The sequence below is a fragment of the Notamacropus eugenii genome, chromosome 2 (genome assembly GCF_028372415.1).
Source record: "Notamacropus eugenii isolate mMacEug1 chromosome 2, mMacEug1.pri_v2, whole genome shotgun sequence".
Taxonomy (NCBI): Eukaryota; Metazoa; Chordata; class Mammalia; order Diprotodontia; family Macropodidae; genus Notamacropus; species Notamacropus eugenii.
In genome coordinates this window covers 325,700,991-325,719,898 of record NC_092873.1, presented here as the reverse complement: position 1 = coordinate 325,719,898, position 18,908 = coordinate 325,700,991, and the positions used below count along the sequence as shown (strand labels likewise).

The 18,908-nt window shown below is 39.0% G+C and overlaps 1 protein-coding gene and 1 long non-coding RNA gene across 3 annotated transcripts; both read right to left on the bottom strand.

Annotated features, from left to right (window-relative positions):
- Window positions 1-5,548: 5,548 nt before the first annotated feature.
- Window positions 5,549-15,347, bottom strand: MRPL12 (mitochondrial ribosomal protein L12). Its single transcript, XM_072645339.1, has 5 exons — window positions 14,761-15,347; window positions 13,201-13,390; window positions 12,645-12,728; window positions 6,914-7,051; window positions 5,549-6,682 (listed from the first exon to the last, which is right to left on the bottom strand). Exons 1-5 carry the CDS (start codon window positions 14,832-14,834, stop codon window positions 6,566-6,568), a joined length of 603 nt encoding a protein of 200 aa, XP_072501440.1. The 5' UTR covers window positions 14,835-15,347; the 3' UTR covers window positions 5,549-6,565.
- A 179-nt stretch (window positions 15,348-15,526) lies between these two features.
- LOC140527968 (uncharacterized) lies at window positions 15,527-16,011 on the bottom strand. Of its 2 annotated transcripts, none has more exons than XR_011974998.1 (2): window positions 15,898-16,011; window positions 15,527-15,595 (listed from the first exon to the last, which is right to left on the bottom strand). It is a non-coding gene; the product is annotated as an uncharacterized lncRNA (long non-coding RNA). The 2 variants fall into 2 exon arrangements; XR_011974999.1 differs by having other exon boundaries at window positions 15,908-15,988.
- Between the last annotated feature and the right edge of the window lie 2,897 nt (window positions 16,012-18,908).

The following is an 18,908-nucleotide window of genomic DNA, read 5'->3' as shown; positions in this document are numbered from 1 at the left end:
ATTGTAATTCTTCTCCCAGGGGTGAGGTAAGACTAAGAGGCTCAAGGTTACTGTATTTTTAGAACAGAATAATTCCATATAAGGATATAACACTGGGTAGTACATTAGGGTCTCAATGATTGGATAAAGTTTACCTAATTCTTTAATGTCTTCATTTCAAAAGGGATTGGTTAGATTTCGTGTCTAGAATGTAAGATCATATTCTCAGCTAATGAGAATAATGGTCAGTGGGGGGAGGAGGGACTGCGTTAGAGTATATACAAATCGCTGTCTTTTCTTTGTCTTCAGCTTTCCTACTCCAGGTGAACTGCTGTAGGATTGTCCCAATTCTCGAGAATCTAGTAAATCAACTTTCTGTCATCACTTTGAGAGGCCTCTAAGTAATTGATTTATGTAGGGACCTGAGCCATCCCACACAATAGCAATTAGGTTATAGCAAGGTACAGTAGGCAAATAATTTCTGGGCACCTAAAATTACTGCATGACTGTGGGCAAGTCATTTTACTTCTCTGGGTCTCAATTTCCTCTTCTGTAAAATGAGGGAGCTTGCCTAAAGAAGTGTGACAGTAATGGTAATAGTAGTAGTATGAACAATTCAGTTCCAGCTGTGTGATGCTGGCCAAGTCACTAAACTTCTCTTGGTTAATTCTCTCAACTGCAAAATAAGATGAATGGAATAGATAATTACTAAAAGAATATTCTGTGATTAGGTAACCAGATAATCTCTTCCAGGATCCTTTAAATTCCAGATCTATGCTCTCATTAACTAAGAGTCATGGGGGATAAGGATAAAGACTGATTGGTATAAGCAAGTTCCAGGTGAGGAAACTCCTTATCCAGGCAAACTGGTGCCTACTTTACAACTTAAAGGGTCTCAGAGGTGCTTAGAGAACTGCTTGGCTAAGTGACTTGCTCAGGGTCACACAGACTGCCTTCATAGCTTGTTCTCATGCCAATCATAAAACTATACCACATCAAATCTGGTAGGAACCAGAACCATAAGAACCATATAGCCCTTGTTCTCGAGATGAGAAAACTAAAGACCAAAAAGAAGTGGGCTGATCCAACTTTGTTCTGCACAGTTGATTATTCAAACACTGAATTAACAGTAACAGAGATGGAGTGATGAAGTGAAATCTCTCTGTACAAAAATTGGCTTTTTGTTTGGCTAAACCAGCTGCCCAACCTCACTGAGCATGCTCCTCCTAGGAAACTTCAAAGGAAGTAGAGCTCTTTCCATTGCTTCTCCCTAGGGTTCTAAAGCAAAGTTATCAGTTGAAAACTTTAAGGGACAAAGGACAATATAAGGAGTGAACAACAGGCTACCTAGATGGTGTTGATAAACAGGATTTGTTTACCTGACCCATGCTTTAGGCTTCAAGAATGAAGGAATCCTGGAAAGAGTTAGAAAACTGAAAACTGAAAATTTTGAAAAAGGTGGGGAGGAAAAAAAAAAGCCCAGACAAAAAAAAATCATTAAACCAGATGAACAAATATGTATGGCACATAAAAAATAATCAGAATAGGTGTCTAGAAGAAAATAACAGGGAAGCAAGTTAGAAACAATTCTTATGGCATATGCATATGTGTATATATACACAGTACACATATTCCATAGTATGTACATATATGCATATACGTACCCTCTGTATATTCACATTCTTTGCATTGACATGGGCGTATACACACATTACCAGTACAAAGAGTATGAATAACAAAGTTCAGCGAGGAAAGACAGGTATGATTCCATGGTCAGTGACTCTCAAAATATCTCAAGGAGGATAGAGGTTCTCAAAAAAATAACAAAATCCCAATAATAAATCACAAATGAGGCAGAGGAAATGAGGGAAGATCTAAAGAAATCAATGGGGATAGCTCTATAGTGCACTCTCTGATAAGTAAGATTTAAGAATACATACCAAAGATGAAAATAGAGTAACTATTAGTAAGAACAAATACAGAAGCCTGGAATTGCAAAAATAATGTCAACAAGGCTAAAGCTCAGAATAAGCTGAGGTTTACAAAAAAAATTACTAAAGACAGAATAAGAGGTAGGCATTTTAAATTTTAATTGGCTGTCTCAAATAAGAGTATTCCAGGTCCCTATATTCCTGTCCTGTTCAACACTTACCAACAACACATAAAAAAGGAATTTAAATACCCAAGAGAACCCACAACCATCATGCAGGTAAGGTAGATAGTGCTAATATTATGGTCTCTCTCAACTTTGTAGATGAGGATAATTGAGGTCCAGAGGAGTTAACGGATTTTGACTATTATTACACATCTTGCTCAGAGCTGGTATATGGGGCCAAGTCTCTTGACCCCAGCCAATTCCAGATCTCTTTCCACTACATCAAGCTTCTTGACATAGTAGGAATGCTTTCTCTGATCTGCAAATTACACTGTTAAGAGGGACAGTTGATGGGGCTAGAAGCCAGGATTTTGATTCAAAACAGATTCCAGCAAGTCAGAGATAGGCCCCAACTATCAAAATCTAACAGAAAATGTCAAAGTGACCTAGCTTAAGAAAAATTGCATGTCAATTTTAGTTGACCGTAAGCTCATATTTAAGACTCATCGGGGAGTTAGAGCAGCCAAGAAACCTAATACAATCTTTAGGCTGCTTTAATAGAGGTATATTATCCAAAATAAAGGCAGTTGAGTCCCCCTCTACTCATACTGATCAGGGCACTTCTGCCATGCTGTCTTCAACTCTGAGCACATTTTGAAAATAATGCCATATGAGAAAAGAAGAAATACTTAGCTTGGGGAAGAAGATGTGATAGTCTCTTCAAATATTTCAAAAGTTATAAGGAAGAAGGAATAGATTAATTCTCTAGGCTTTAAAGAGACCAATGAGTGAAAGTTGAAGGGAGGCAGATTTCCATTCCATGAGAGCTTTCTAAGAACTGGGACTGATAGAAAAATAAGATTTATTTTATTTTATGCTACGTTAAAAAGTAGAGAAAGCTGTCTTGTTGAACTGCATTTTTCCTTCTCTTTGTAAATCTTTGTTACAAGAGATGGCTTACTAGATAGGAAGGAGGGGAAAGGGGCACATTCAGAAATGAATACTATGTTAAAAAAAAAAAGGGCATCAAAAAAGATGTTTTTAAATAAGTGCCTCATTCTTTTTGAAAAAAAAAGTTGCCAAGAAAAGGTTAGCTAAGACCCTGTCAGGGGAGTTTCTGCACTGGATGAAAAATTGGCCTCCAAATTGCCTTCCAGTTTCCAAATTTCTAAGATAATCCTTCTGCTTCCTGAGGATACTAGGCTACTTAGTACTAGCTATGGTGCCTCAATCTTAAGACATAGGACCTCTTCAAAAAAATAATAGAATCAATATCTAAGCCCCTATCAATCAAACAGGGTGTTTTTGAAGAAAAAAGGTTGGTTTTGAAGCTCAAGGAAAAGTGGAAGGAAATGCCTGCTGCATAGGTTATATGGGACCATAACAGATGAAAAAAACGAGAGCAGCTCAATTCATGTTTAGGTTGTTTTCTCTACTTTGTATACATTTTAGACTCAAAAAGATGTAATGAAAATAGCGAATACAGTGTTGTTGCCCCAAATGAGCACACAGTAGGTGTGCCAAGGCAGACAAATGCCTTGATTAAAAAAAAAAATCGAAAACTGAGTGATTAAAGATATAGGCTAGTGAGCTTGACACTGATTCCTGGTAAAATTATAGTATATATTTTATGAAAAAGATGGTTAGTGAACACTTTGCGAAAGGAAGGCATGATCTCAAGGCTTGAGCCAGATCAGCCTTGTTCCCCTTTTCTCAAAATAGGGTTACTTAACTAATAGAGCAAGGGAATGCAGTATAGTTTACCTAGATTCTAACAAAAGTATTTAACAAATGACTACACAATGCTTGTGATAATGATGAATATATGGGATATGTGATAAGAGGTGGATTAAGGATTTGAATAACTAGATCCAAAAAGTAGTCATTAATAGTTTGATGTCAGCTTGGAAGGTCTCTAGTTGAGTGCCTTAGGGATGTATGGGTGGCACTGTGCTATTTAAATATGTATATAAAAGCACATATGCTACACTTACCATATTTGAAGATGACACATAATTAGGTAATAATAGGTAGGATCCAAGATTTTTAAAGGACAAACTGTTGAGCCAAATTTAGTAAGATAAAATTCAATAGGAATACATTCTTACACTTCACAAGAAAAAATGGGAGAGGTATAGATGGAAAAGACCTGAGGGTTTGAGTAAATGGCAAGCTCCCTAACCATGCTGTGACAGCCCCAAAAAGCTAACGCTATCTTACACTACATGGAAGGAGCCATGTTGTCACTGAATATAGGATGCCTTACTCCTACCTAGACTACCTGTGAAGTATCATGTTGTCATGGGCACATTTTAGAAAGACCATTAACATGCTGAAGACAGTCTGCAGGAGGACAATCAAAATGCTGTTCAAGACATATATGTTCAAGGTATATGAGGATCTGCTGCAGGAACTGGGGATGTTTAGCCTAAATAAAAAAAAACCTGATACAGAAGCCTCAGTGGGTAATGAATGGATACAAGAGAGCTGGTGTTCAAACATATGAAAGTCTGTCATTTGGAAGAGGAATGAGACTAGGAATTGCTTGGGAGAACCAGAAGTAGGTTTTAAAAGCTGTATAGAAAGATTTAGGTTTGATATAAGGAAAAATCTCTAACTTAACTATTATGTTAGCCAAAGATAAAATGAGTTATTTGAGGAAGCAATGGGTTTCTTCCCCAATTTTAAAAGAAGGGCTAAATGACCACTTCTTGAGTATATATATGGCAGAGGGGATTCTTGTTCAAGTTAGAAGTGCCTTAAAACTGAGATTGTGTTTTTACATTCACCCAAAGTCCAGAGCTAAAAGTAAAAATGGCAAAAGAAAAGTGTCTCATGTTACACCATTACCAGGAACTGAGTGTGGAAAAGAAAGAAGTGCAGCTGTAACCAGTTGGGATGAATATACAGAGCAACTTGAGATTTGTGCATAAGCCTTCCACTCAGTATTGATTTTTATGCTTCTCTCTCTGTTCCTCGGGATTAACAGCCCAGGAAATAGATGCCAGAGAACATTTAGCTTCAACTATGCTTTGGGCAGTCATCTTGCAAGGGAACTGTCACACCCCAGACAGCAAACAGAAGGCGCAGGAAGGGGTCAGATGCCCCCAGCCCAGCTTGGCAAATCATTAACTCTTCAGTAACTACATAGATGGAACCAGGGTGAAAGTCTGGGCAAGGCCCCAGATATAAGGTACTGAGACTGGGAAGTTTTAGATGACCTTCTTTCTCTCCTGAACACCTTCCTACAATCCAGGTGATCCAATGCTTCCTAATTCTTGTAGCACTTACCTGCCGAACCTCCCATGCTACCTCATAAGACACATGCCCCTCTTTGAAAGCTGAGCAGCAATGGCCTATTCTGGATAAATTACTATGGTGCATACAGGTCCTAATCCCTTCTGAGTTTAGAGAAGCCTCATACAAGGACACATCCCTGGAGTTGAGCTCAGCTTAGTTATAAAACTGGATCGGTTTCCAAGGGTGAGATCAAGTTTATTAGCTTGTGAATGCTGCATGTACTCCCATTCCCTCAAGTTTTGACATCTCTAGGTGAATTAAAAGCCCAAACTCCTGAGCTCGAGATTCAAGACCTTCCAGAACTTTCCCCATTTACCCTTTATAGCTGCCCAGACAATCTAATCTGTTTTCTCCTAAATACATCCATTTTGCCCCTATTTTGCTCCCACTATTATTCCTGCTTTAAATACCTTCTTTCTCTATTTATGTAAGTCCAGTCCTTGGAGGTCTTTCTTGAACCTTATCTTTTCCAGACAGCCCTGTCCATACTCTGGATGACCAAGCTCTCATAACTCCTATAACACCTGTCTGTCCTATTTCCTATGATACCTTGTACTGTTAAATATCTATGTATATGTACTGTCCCTCAAATTAGAATATAAACTTGCTGAGGGGATGGTGTCTGAGCAACATTAGTCATCATAAAGTCACCATACCACAGACATTACAAAAAGATGGTGAAAATAACAAGGAAGGAAGTACCTTTCCTTAAGGTACTGGCACCATAACAAAGAAGATAAGCAGGTAGACTTAGGGCCCAAACCACCCTACAAACCTAGGTTATCCCCCACAACATCCAACTTTGGTAGTTTAAAATATTGCTGTGCCAATTCTTGGCTGCCTGTCACTGGTCTTCAGCACACAATTCTAAACACACTGGAAGTCTGGGTAATGATATATTTTCCTCATAGACTACTGTTTGAACAAACTTGCTCCCCACTCTTATGTTTCAGAGTCCTTCTTCACAGCAGCCTTTTAAAAGGGCCTGGGACAGATGGGCCTCCCCATCCCTCCCAGAACAGAGTCCCCTGGAAAGCTGAGAAAGTTCTCACTCAAACTACCCACACTGGTTAAGCACATGTGTTTGGGTCTTCAGGCAGTAATACACATGGGGCCAACTGCCCAAGTGGTCAGACTGGACTGGACTGGAGTAAGCCCCACTTCGCACAAGTCCTACAGAACCCCAAACTCCTACTCCAAAATCACAGTGCCACCAGCTGCTTCCAAGGCTGCTTTAATCTTCTCTGCTTCTGATTTGGCAACATTGGCTTTGATTTCCTGGGGTAAGGACTCTACCAGCTTCTTTGCCTAAAATGAAAAGAAGTGCAGAATTAGAACCATAAAAGGCCTGGAAGTCTTTATTAATAAGCCTGCTCCTTGGCTGGAGGATCAAGTATGGGGCAACTGCATCGTTGTGATCATGGCACAAGGATTCTAGAGGAAAGCTGGTAGAGATGCAGAGAAGGGCAATTCTCTCAATTTCAAAACCATAAAGCAGACAGAGGGTTGCAATGTCCTTGGGATAAGAACTCTTCATACCTGGACGAGGTTTATGCCCTGAATGTAATTCTTTACTTCTTTGATTAGTTTCACTTTATCCACAGGCTTGGCTTCTGTCAGCTTAACAGTGAAATGTGTTCGCTCCTTCTGTTTGGGTGCCTCTTCCTCATCTGCTGCCTAGAATGAGAGGAGGACAAGAAAAGGTAAGGCCAGATGTAGCCATAGCCTGGTTCTCCTGCCTACTTTCTAACTCTAAAAGGGAACTCAGATAGCCATCAGACAAATTTAGTGTTCATAACACCCCTCCACTCAGGATCAAGTGAGATAATGTATACAAAATAATTTTATAAATGTCAGTTATAATATTATCATTATTTAACCCCTAGCCCCAAAACTTAGTTTAGCTTTACAGGAAAACAGAAATCAATGAAGATTTAGCTATTTTGCTTTTCCGATAAGATTGGATGTGCTAGCCATTGCAATGATATATATTTTTTTAAATGGAGTGAATAAGCATAGGAAAAGAAGAAACAACTATTATTACTTGCTAATAATATGGTTTAGAGAATCTTACAAATTCAAGTCAAATTAAATGAAACAACTTAAATAGAACAGCAGGATATATAATAATTGGCTTTTCTATTTATTAGCAAAACTCAGGAACAGAAAAAAGAGAAATCCCATTCAAAATCAATACAAAAGGTGTAAAATGTCTGGCAGTTCATCTACCAAGACACGCCTTAAATGAATACAATTACAAAATACTCTCATGATTGGTCTGTGGCAGCATAATAAACAAATTACTTTCTAAACAAATTTACAAACCTATGGAGAAACTAACAAAAGGTTATATAAATAGAATTTGAGAAAATAACAAAATTCACCTAGAAAAACAAAAAATCAAGAAGAGCAAAAAATGTGGGAAGGGAGCCTTCCAGTATTAGATCTTAAAATGTACTATAAACAAGTAACCATCAACACTATTTGATACTGATTAAAAATATATAAATATTGATCAGTGAAACAGATTAGCTAAACAAGACCCAGAAGCAATTAAAACCAAGCACTGTATTTGATAGATCTAAGAACACCAACTATTGGGCTAAGAATTTCCCATTCAACAAAAACTGCTAGGAAAACCAGAAAAGCAGTCCAGCAGAAATAAGACCAAATCTCATATCACACCACAATAAACTCCAATAAGATACATGACCAAATTATAAAAGATCATATAAACTGGAAGATGTAAAAAAGACTTTCAATATTCCTTCCAAAACTGTGGGTGGGGGACAGTTCTTAACTAGAAAAACAGAGATGATCGTAACTGATAAAAAGGGCAATTCCAATTACATAAAATAGTAAAGATTTTGCATAAATATTAGGTATATTGTCACTTTTTTTTGCTTTTTTTCATAATCAATTGATTCTTCTGAAAGACAGCACAATTGATTTAAGGTTTAACACAAATATAATCAATGGTTAGAATGGAAAGTTAATGGGAAAAAAAATCTTAGCAGCAAGTTTCTCTGATAATGATCAGATCTCCAAAACATTAAGAACTGATACAAATATATATGAACAAGAGCCATTCTTCAATAGATAAAGGGTCAAAAGATTTTAGGAAGCAGTTTTGCAAAGACAAAAATGCAAGCTATCAACAATCATATGAAAAAAGTTCCAAATAATTAAAAGATGGAAATTTAAACTGAGGTTCTACTTCACACCCATCAGATTAGCAAAGATGACAAAATATAAAAATGTAAAAGGACAATAAGAGGACAGACACATTAATGCACTGTTGGTGGAACTGTGAATTGGTTCAACCATTCTGATAAATAATTTAGAAATATTCCCCAAACATCACTAAATTGTATATATATCCTTTGACCTACCAATACCACTAACTAGGCATATCCTCTAAAGAGATCAAGAAAGAAAGAACCTCTATGTACAAAAATATTTTTAGCAGCACATTTTGTTGTTAACAAAAAATTAGAAACAAAGAATGGCTAAATAAATTATGATGTATGTAACAGAATATTACTGCAAGAAAATTATAAACATGGCATTCAGAGAAACTGGGGAAATCTTATATTAACTTTTCCAAAGTAAGCAAGAATCAGGAGGTCAACTGACACACCGAATACAACAAAAATAATTTTGAAAGACTTCAGAATGCAAAATAGTAATCATTAAAATAATCTAGTACTGGCTAAGAAATATAGTGATGGATGAGTAGAATAGATTAGGTACCCAATACACAGTAGTAAATGACCACAGTAATCTATTGTTTGATAAATCCAAAGATCCAAGCTTTCAGGACAAGAACTCACTATTTGACAAAAATTGCTGGAAAACTAGAAAGCAGTTTGGTAGAAACTATGTATAGACCAACACCTCATACTGTATACCAAGATAAGGTCAAAATGGGTACATGATTTAGACATAATGGATGATATCATAAGAAAATTAGGGGAGCATGGAAAATTGATCTATGGACAAATGAAAAATTTATGATCAAATAAGAGAGAGCATTACAGGATGTAAAACGGGTAATTTTGATTACATTTAATTAAAAAGGTTTTGAACAAACAAAACCAATGCTACCAAGATTAGAAAAAGAGCAAGAAAAAAAAATTTTACAGCAAGTTTCTCTGATAAACATCTCATTTCTCAAATATATAGAACTGAGTCAGAAAAACAAAACTGTCAAACTTATAAGAATACAAGGCATTTTCCAACTGATCAGACTGGTCAAAAGATAGATTTCTTCAGAAGAAGAAATCAAAGGTATCTCTATATGGAAAAATGCTCCAAATTGCTACTGATTAGAAAAATGTAAATTAAAACAACTCTGAGGTACCATCTAAAACTTATCATATTGGCTAATGTGACAGAAAAGGAAAATGACAAATATTGGAGAGGGTATGGAAAAATAGGTACTCATCTACTGTTGATGGTGTTATGAACTGATTCAACCATTCTGGAGAACAATTTGAACCTATGCCCAAAGGGCTATAAAATTGTGCATACCCAGCAACACCAATATCAGGTCTATATTCCAATGAGATCAAAGAAAACAGAAAGGGATATATATGGGCAATAATATTTAAATAAGTTCTTTCTGTAGAAGCAAAAAGTTAGAAATTGAGGGGGATGCCTATCAACTGGGGATGGCTGAATAAATTATGGTATATGATTGTGATGGAATACTGTGCTATATGAAATGACAAGCAGGATGCTTTCAGAAAAACCTGGGAAGACAGGTTTTGAGGCAAAGTGAAGTGAGCAGAACCAGAAGAACATTGTACAAAGTAAACTGTAAATTTAACAAAAATAATTCTGAAAGACTTCAATGACTATACGATGATCAAGAGTCAATCACTTAGCTAATTTCAGCAATGCAATGCTCCAAGCCAGTTCCAAAGGACTTAGGATGAAAAATGCTACCCCCTCCAGAGGAAGAACTGATGTGAGTCTGAATACCGATTTTAGCACACTTTCTTACTCTATTTTTCTTGGTGGTTTTTAAATGTTTTGCATCATTGCACATGTATAATCTATGTCAAATTGCTTGCTTTTTTAAGGAAGGGGCAAGGAAGAAGAGAATTTGAAACAAATTTTTAAAAAGTGTATGTTGGAAAAAGTTTTGCATGTAATTGAGAAAAAAATAAAGAGGGACACTGAAGAAAAAAAGAGGACTTCAGAGCTATGATTAATCTAATAACTAATCATGAATTTTCACTGCTTGGCAGAAAGGTGATGGACTAAAACATATTTTTGGCATAGACAATGTGTTGTTTTGCTTCACTGTAGTTATTGGTTATAAGGCAAGGCCTCTAGTGGAGGGGGTGGTACAGGAGAAATTTTGGATAGTGATGCAAAAAAGAAAGTCAATATTATTATTTCATTTGGTCCTCATAATAACCGTGTGAAGTAAGTGCTATTATTTTCCTCATTTTATAGATGAGGAAACTGAGACAGGTCGCGGTTAAGTGACCTGCCCAGGGTCACAGAGCTGCTAAGTGACTGAAGCTGGATTTGAACTCAGGTCTTCCTGACTCCCAGCCTGTGTGAGTGGACATCCAGCCCCTACCTGAGCCACCTCTAGGGCAGGGACACTCAACACATCTTGAAGTAGCCCATTCTACAACTGAAAGGGGCTTTGATTATTAGAATGCTTCTTTTGACATCAAATCTAAATGGGCCTTTTGGCAAAGTCTACCTGCTACTCCTGGTTCTGCCCTTTGGAACCAAACAGAACAAATCTAGTCCCTTTTGCACAACCATTATCATAGTTCCCTTGAAGCTTCTCTTCTCCAGTGAATCATACCCAGTTCCTTTAACCAGTACAGGTACTAAAGGATTGGAGAAAGGTATAATTAATACACTGGATGATAAGATCCAAAAAGAACTAGACTAGAAAACTGAGCCGAAATTAATATGACAAAATTTGAGATACATCTTTTTTTTAAATTTAAGGATAATTGGGACACTAAAGCACTGTTGGTGGAACTGTGAACTGATCCAACCATTTTGGAAAACAATTTGGAACTATGCCCATAGGGCTATAAAGCTATGCATGCCCTTTATCCCAGCAATACAGCTTCTAGGACTGTATCCCCAAGAGATCATAACAATGGGACAGGGTACCACATATACAAAAATATTTATAGCAGCTCTCTTTGTGGTGGCCAAAAACTGGAAATCAAGGGGATGCCCATCAGCTGGAGAATGGCTGAATAAACTGTGGTATATGAATGTAATGGAATACTATTGTGCTATAAGAAATGATGAACAGGAAGACTTCAGAGAGGCCTGGAAAGACTTATATGAATGATGCTGAGTGAGGTGAGCAGAACCAGGAGAACTTCGTACACAGCAACCACAGAGTGCAAGGAATTTTTCTGGTAGACTTAGTACTTCATTGCAACACAAAGACTTAAATAATTTCCGATGGTCTCTTAAGGCAAAATGCCTTCCACATCCAGGCAAAGAACTATGGAATTCAATCGCAGAATGAAGCAGATCATTTTCTTTTGTATTATGTTTTGTTTTGTTTTATGATTTCTCCCATTCATTTTAATTCTTCTATGCAACATGACTAAGGTGAAAATGTATTTAATAGGAATGTATGTGTAGAACCTATATAAAACTGTATGCCATCTCAGGGAGGGAGTGGGGATGTAGGGGGGAAGGAAGGAGGAAGGGGAAAGGGGAAAAATCTAAGATATATGGAAGTGATTGTAGAACACTGAAAACAAATAAAATAATTTTTAAAAAATGACAGGCAAGATACTTTTGAGAAAAACCTAGGAAGCCTAATAGGAAATGATACAAACTATGCAGAACCAGAACAATGTACACAGTACCAGCAAGACTGTACAATGATTAACTGTGAATGACTTACTTACATATTCTAGCAATACAATTATCCAAGACAATTCTGAGGGGCTTATAATGAAAAATGCTACCCACGTCCAATAAAAGAACTGATGGAGTCTGAATGCAGATCAAAGGATACTTTTTTAACTTTATTTTTCTTTTCAGTCTGTTTTCTTTCACAGCATGACTAACATGGAATTACTTTTTGTATGACTGCACATGTATAATGTATATCAAGTTGTTTTGTACACTGCTACTAGGCCATAGGACATAATAGGAGGGGAAACACAAAATGAGTAAAATGATGCAATACTTTAGAAGACCTGGAGAACAACAGAGAGACAGACAGACAGAATCTACTTTTTTAAATAGCCCCAAAACTTACCTCAGGGGTTGCCTTTGCAGTAGCAGCACCTGGTACCATGCCACTCATTGGCACCAGCCCCACATCCTGGATCTTCAGTGTTTTCTGTAGGAATATAAAAAAAGAACAAAATTTAACAACTGGCATTCCATCCTCTAAGCTAAGTAACTTATGGGAGAAATTTCCTCAAAACCCAGGAAGCTAAGTAACTTATGGGAGAAATTTCCTCAAAACCCAGCATTCTCCCATTAGTGTCAAGGAAAGACACTAATTTAGCATTTACTCAAAACCCAACTCAACAAATATATGGCTCACTCCATTATCTAGGCAGTGCAGCTAGATGGCACAGTGGATAGAGTATTGGACCTGAAGCCAGGAAGATACCCAAATTCAAATCCTGCCTTCAGATTCTCACTAGCTACTCAGCCCTGAGAAAGAAATATGACTTCTCTTAGCCTCAGTTTTCTCATCTTTAAAATGAGGCTAACCTGCCTCACAGGGATATTGCACGATGAAATGAGATAAGGAAAACAACTTGCAAACCTTAAAGCACTATACAAATGATAGTTATCATTACCTTCAATAACTCGTTGAGATCAGAGATTTCCAACAGAGTGAGACCGGCGATGTCCTGTACTAACTGCTGAATCTTAGGAGGGTACTGCTTGGGGGCATTGTCCAGAGTGGCTCCAGCCAGAGTTTCACTTCTTCTTTGATGACAGCTGCTTCTCATTAGCCTCAGGGCACAAATACCCAATAATGGCAGCCTACACCCAACCCCATTCAAACAAGAGACAGTCACTGCCCAGAAAGTGAGCAAGGGGAAATTGTATACAAGGCTTGATCCTGTATTCTCTCTCTATCTACTATAAATATATTTTAGAATCTGGGAGGGACCTTAAAGACCCCTAGTCCAATGGCTTTTGTGTTATAGATCCTTTTGACAGTCTGGTGAAACCCACAGTTCCCCTCTCAGAATAATGTTTTTGGATCACATGCAACCTGGGAGTCAGGTTGAAATTCAGTCTCAGATACTTTCTAGCTGTGTGACCCTGGGGAGTCACTTAAAAAAAAAAAACCTGTCTGCCTCAGTTTTCCTCAACTGTAAAAACAGAAACAATAGCATCTAATTCCAAGGATTTTTATGAAGACAAAATGAGGTTAATACTTGTAAAGGTCTTTGAAAACCTTAAAATGCTACACAGATGTAAAATAAAATATTACTATCAAAGTATAAATAAAAGTGCTATGTAAATAATAACTTTATATAATCATTAGTGAAATATATTGGATTACAAAGGAAACCAATTATGTTGGAATAAAGATGAATTCTTTTTTCCCATCAAAGATCAGAAACCTCCTTAAGTTTTAACATGCACCCCAAGTTAAGAACCTGGTATTCCAACACGCTCGTGTGACTCCAGAGGTAAAAACACAAACTAAAAAACCAAACTAAACCAAAATTAAAATCAGTACCAGCACAGTATCTTACACCCAAGAGGTGCCTAAGGCAGCTAGGTGGTAGAGCCCTGGACCAGGAGTCTGCAAAACTTAAGTGAACCTAATTTCAGGTATTTACTAGCTCGTGACTGGACCAAGTCACTTAATCCGTGTCTGCCCCACGTTTCCTCAACAGAGAAATGAAAATAACAGCACCTGCCTGACAATATTATCATGAGGATCGAATGAGATCAATGCGCCCTTCCAGCTCCCTTACCCCCTTTAAGGACTGGAGAGAACGTGAGAGGTTCAAGGTCACACTGGCGGAGACCAGGACTTGATTTCCAGGACCAGGGGTCCCTAGGGGGTGGGGTCCATCTCCCAGGTGCAAGTAAAGGTTGCCACTCCACTCAAGTAATGGGGGGCGGGAGGGCGGAGCGCGAGCTCCACAATGGGGAGTGGGTTCGGATTGGGGATCTACGAGCGCCAGACTAAGGGGCGCAGGCTCCAGACTGGAGGGAGGGGCAGGGGGGAGACACCGGCTCCCCACTAAAGGCCGCAGGCTTCAAGACAACCCTCTCTCAGCATGGAGCAGCCCGAGGCACCCCTACCAGCCTCATGCCTCCAGGCCGCGCCTCCCACTTCGCCCCAAGTCCCAGAGTCCCCATCCCCCCGGCCCTGGCCCCGGTTCGGGTACCTGGTCTGGAGCAGGGCCGCGGCCCGGAAGCTCAAGCAAGGCCCCCGCAGGGGGCGAGCAGCCGCAGCCAGCATCACGGTGGGCGCGAGAAGGTCACTCACGCGGCTGCACAGGCGGAAGGCGACGCTCTAGCCCGCCCAGAGGCGGCTCTCGCTGACCCGGAAGTGCCGGGGCGAGGGACGCTCTACCCTGGACCTGCCTCCGTTTCGTTGGTTGAGGGTTACCCACGTTCACCAGCCCTCCGAGGAGGCTCCGCGGAAGGGGAGGGAGGTGTTCTTACCCTTGGAGCTTTCCTGGCCGCTGTGCCCCGGCTCCTTTACGAGGCGCTTTGCTGCTAAGTGTTACGTTGAAGATAAAATGTAAGAATAATTTTGTTTGACCTTTTTTTACTTAGCGTATTAAAGTAAATGTAGTAAAAAGTTGGGAATCTGCTGCTTTGGGCAGGTAGCTCAGGCAGCCGTATTTCACCGTGCCAAGTACTGAGCTAAGCGCCGGGAGCGCACCCTCACCCGGGTCACAAATGAGTCCCTGCCCCCGAGGAGCTCGCAGTCTAAGACAGGTGCAAACTGCCATCGATCCGTCCAGTCTTTTAAAGGCATTTGTCTGGTGAGCAAACGCCTACTACGTTGGAGGGACGGTTTCTAATCCCTCGGAGTACCAAGGTGAACTTCCCCTCCCCTTTAAAATAAAGAAAAGAACGAAAAGGGAAATCCAAAGCTCTCGAGGAGCTCACCGCCTAACTGGGGAGACAAAACAAACACCTTAGTTTCTTGTTTTGAAATTCCATTTTATTTTCAGTTCCAGATTCTGTTCCTCCCTACATTCCGTCTTCCACCTGTTGAGAAGATAAGAAAACAAAACCCAACACAAATATGTATAGACAGGCAAAACTCTGGGAGAGAGAAGGACAGGGTCTTCATTGGGAGATTGGATAGCTTGTCTATCGTGCGTGAGTCCTTTGTAACTGTGGTTGGGGATTGCGTTGAAAGGAGTTACTAAGTATCTTTCAAAGTTGACTATCTTTACAATGTTGCTGTTACTGTATACATTTTCTCCAGGTTCTGATCACTTTACATTAGTTTATATGTCTTCCCAGAAACTATCCCCTTCATTTCTTACACGAAAACAATAACCTACCTTCACATACCTTGTAAATGCACATTTCTCTCCTCTAACACCACCACCATTCTGGGCTGGACCCTCATCACCACGTGTGTAAACTATTAACATAACCTTCTGGTTGGTCTCCCTCCTTCAAGTCTTCCCCATTCCATTCTATGGAGGCCATTGCTAGTTTCTTGATCTATGTCTTGCCGCTGGACTCTGATGACTCTAAGCTTAAATCCAACTCACTTGCCAGTCAAGACGTCATCCTCCTAATGTCATTGGCCCTCTTTGAGATGGAAGGACCAACACAATAATATTCCATTAGATTCATATACCATAATATGTTCAGCTATTTTCCAGTTTATGGACACGTCCCTTAATGTTCAGTTCTTTGTCACTCAAAAAGGTATTGCTATAAATATGTGTGTCCTTTGCCTCTTTGATTTCTTTGGGGTATAGATCCAGTGGGGTATAGACTCAGTAGGTCAAAGGATTGTTCAGTTGTGTCTCACTCTTCATGATCCCATTTGGAGTTTTCTTGGCAAAAAAAAAAAAAAAGTAGCTTTTTACATGTAGTTCCCAATTTCTTTTCTCATTGAATTGTTTGACTAGTTCACAGTTCCACCAATAGTGCACTAATGTACCTGTTTTCCACCAGTATTTATCACTTTCCTTTTTTGTCATTTTTTTAATAAATTTTTCATTTTCAACATTCACTAAATTTTTTCCACCTCCCCACCCCATCCCCAAGATGGCATGCAATCCAATATAGGCTCTACATATACATCCTTATTAAATATATTTTCACATCAGTCATGTTGTATAGAAGAATTAGAATGAATGGGAGGAACCATGAAAAAGAAAAAACTAAACAAAAAAAGAACAAATAGTATACTTTGGTCTGCATTCAGACTTCATATTTCTTTCTGTGGATGTGGATGGCATTTTCCATCATGAGTCTTTTGGAGTTGTCTTAGGTCCTTGCATTGCTGGGAAGAGCTATATCTATCAAAGTTAGTCATTGCACAATGTGGCTGTTACTGTGTACAGTGTTCTGGTTCTGCTCACTTAACTCAGCATCAGTTCATATAAGTCCAGGTTTCTCTGAAGTCCTCCTGCTCATCATTTCTTAGAGCACAGTAGTATTCCATTACACTCATATACCACAACTTGTTCAGCCATTCCTCAAATCATGGGCATCTTCTCAATTTCCTTTTTGTCACCTTAACCAGTCTGATGAGTGTGAAGTGCTATTTCAGAGTTTTCTTAATTTACAATCCTCTGGCTTCCTTTAAGTCCCAACTAAAATTCCATTTTTTACAGGAAGACTTTTCTCAACCCCTCTGAATTCTAATGCCTTCCCCCTGTTAACCATTTCCTATTTATCCTATGTATAACTTGATTTCTATATCTTTGTTTTCATGTTGTCTCCCCCAGTAGATTGTAAGCTCCTTCAGGATAAAGACTCTCTTTTGCCTCTTTTTTCCCAGTGCTTAACACAGTACCCATGATGAAGTAGGCACTTAATAAATTTTTATTAACATGGCTATTGATAGCTTGGATTTCTTCCTCAGAAAACTGCCTATTCAGATCCTTTAACCATTTATCAATTGGGAAATCTCTCTTTCTCTGGTAAATTTGACTCCGTTCCCTATATAACTTAGAAATGAGACCTTTATCAGAGAAATTTGCTACAAATATTTCCCCTGTATTTCCTGCTTTTCTTCTAATTTTAACGATATTGTTTTTGGCAAAAAAATATAATTTTATGTAGTCAAAATCACCCATTTTATCTCCTGTGAACCTCTTTTAGCTTTTGTTTGGTCATGAACTTGGATCTGCCAAAATCCATAGTTGCTCTGTAAAGGATATTGATTCATAACAGTGCCTATGTTGGCAAAGCTTATGTCAGAGACTCCCTCCTGACTCAGAGAGGTTGGGTAAACTTTGGGAACCTCTCAATTCTTAGGCTCTTTGCTCCCATCCAATTGTAACATGGGAACTGTAGTGTCTGATACTTTGAGGGGAGCCATCAGTTCCTCTTATAAGTGTCCAGGTTTGTAAGGCTTTGAGGCACAGAAAGGATTTATTTACATAGTAAAGAAGATAAGAACTTATTTTTGAGTTCATAATCAAAAGATTCTGCTGCTAACTAAGCTGTCCTTCCCCGAGGAAAGGGTATAGTCCTTCTGACTTAAAATATTGTCCCCTCCAAGAGGGGGGTCGAATGGGGTTTGCTACTTCACATCCATGTGCAGGGGCACATTGCTTTTTTAATCCGCACCTCCTCCTTAGTTATTGGTTCCTGTAGGTGTCCTACTCTTGCTGTCATCCAATTCTGGCAGGAGTCATCATTGTTCTCTACTTTCCCTTGTGGCTCACTACTGTTCAATTTTCTGCCACCAGATTGTACAAGTTCCTTCCTCTCCAGGGACCACCAGCTCTGGAGCAGCTAGACCTTTAGAGAAGTTTCAGCGCAACCTTAGTTGAAAAGACTATATAGCTCTTTCATGGGTCCAGAGCCAAATGCTTGTGCTATTTAAACCTGTTTTGCTTTAAATTACTCCCAGTCCCAAAGAATAGGAACACCTCTTTCTTAGACTGAAGAAATGAATTTGTTTCCTGCTCCAGATCAGCTCATGGTGATACCATTCCATTTACCTTCTCCTTCCCTCAGCTTTTGGGGGAGGAGGGAATAATCCCACTGGAATTAGTATCCTTCACTAAGTGTTTTGGGGTTCAGGGAGGCCCAGGAGTTGCTTTTTTGAAGTTCTCCAAAAAGGGAAAGGCAAAGAAGATGACTGATCTTAGCATAGGTGTCAGACTCAAAAGGTTGGAGGCAACATACTTCATCTCATTTGGTCTTCACAATAATTGTGCAAATATCTGCATCATCCCCATTTCAGAGAGGAGAAAAGATATTGAGAAGCTAAGCTTCTCCTAAGTCCTCCTCAATCTTAAGTGCCATACCTCTGAGAATAGCCCCTACTTATCTTGTCTCTATCTTTTTGTACATCATTGTTTACATATTGTCGTGCCCT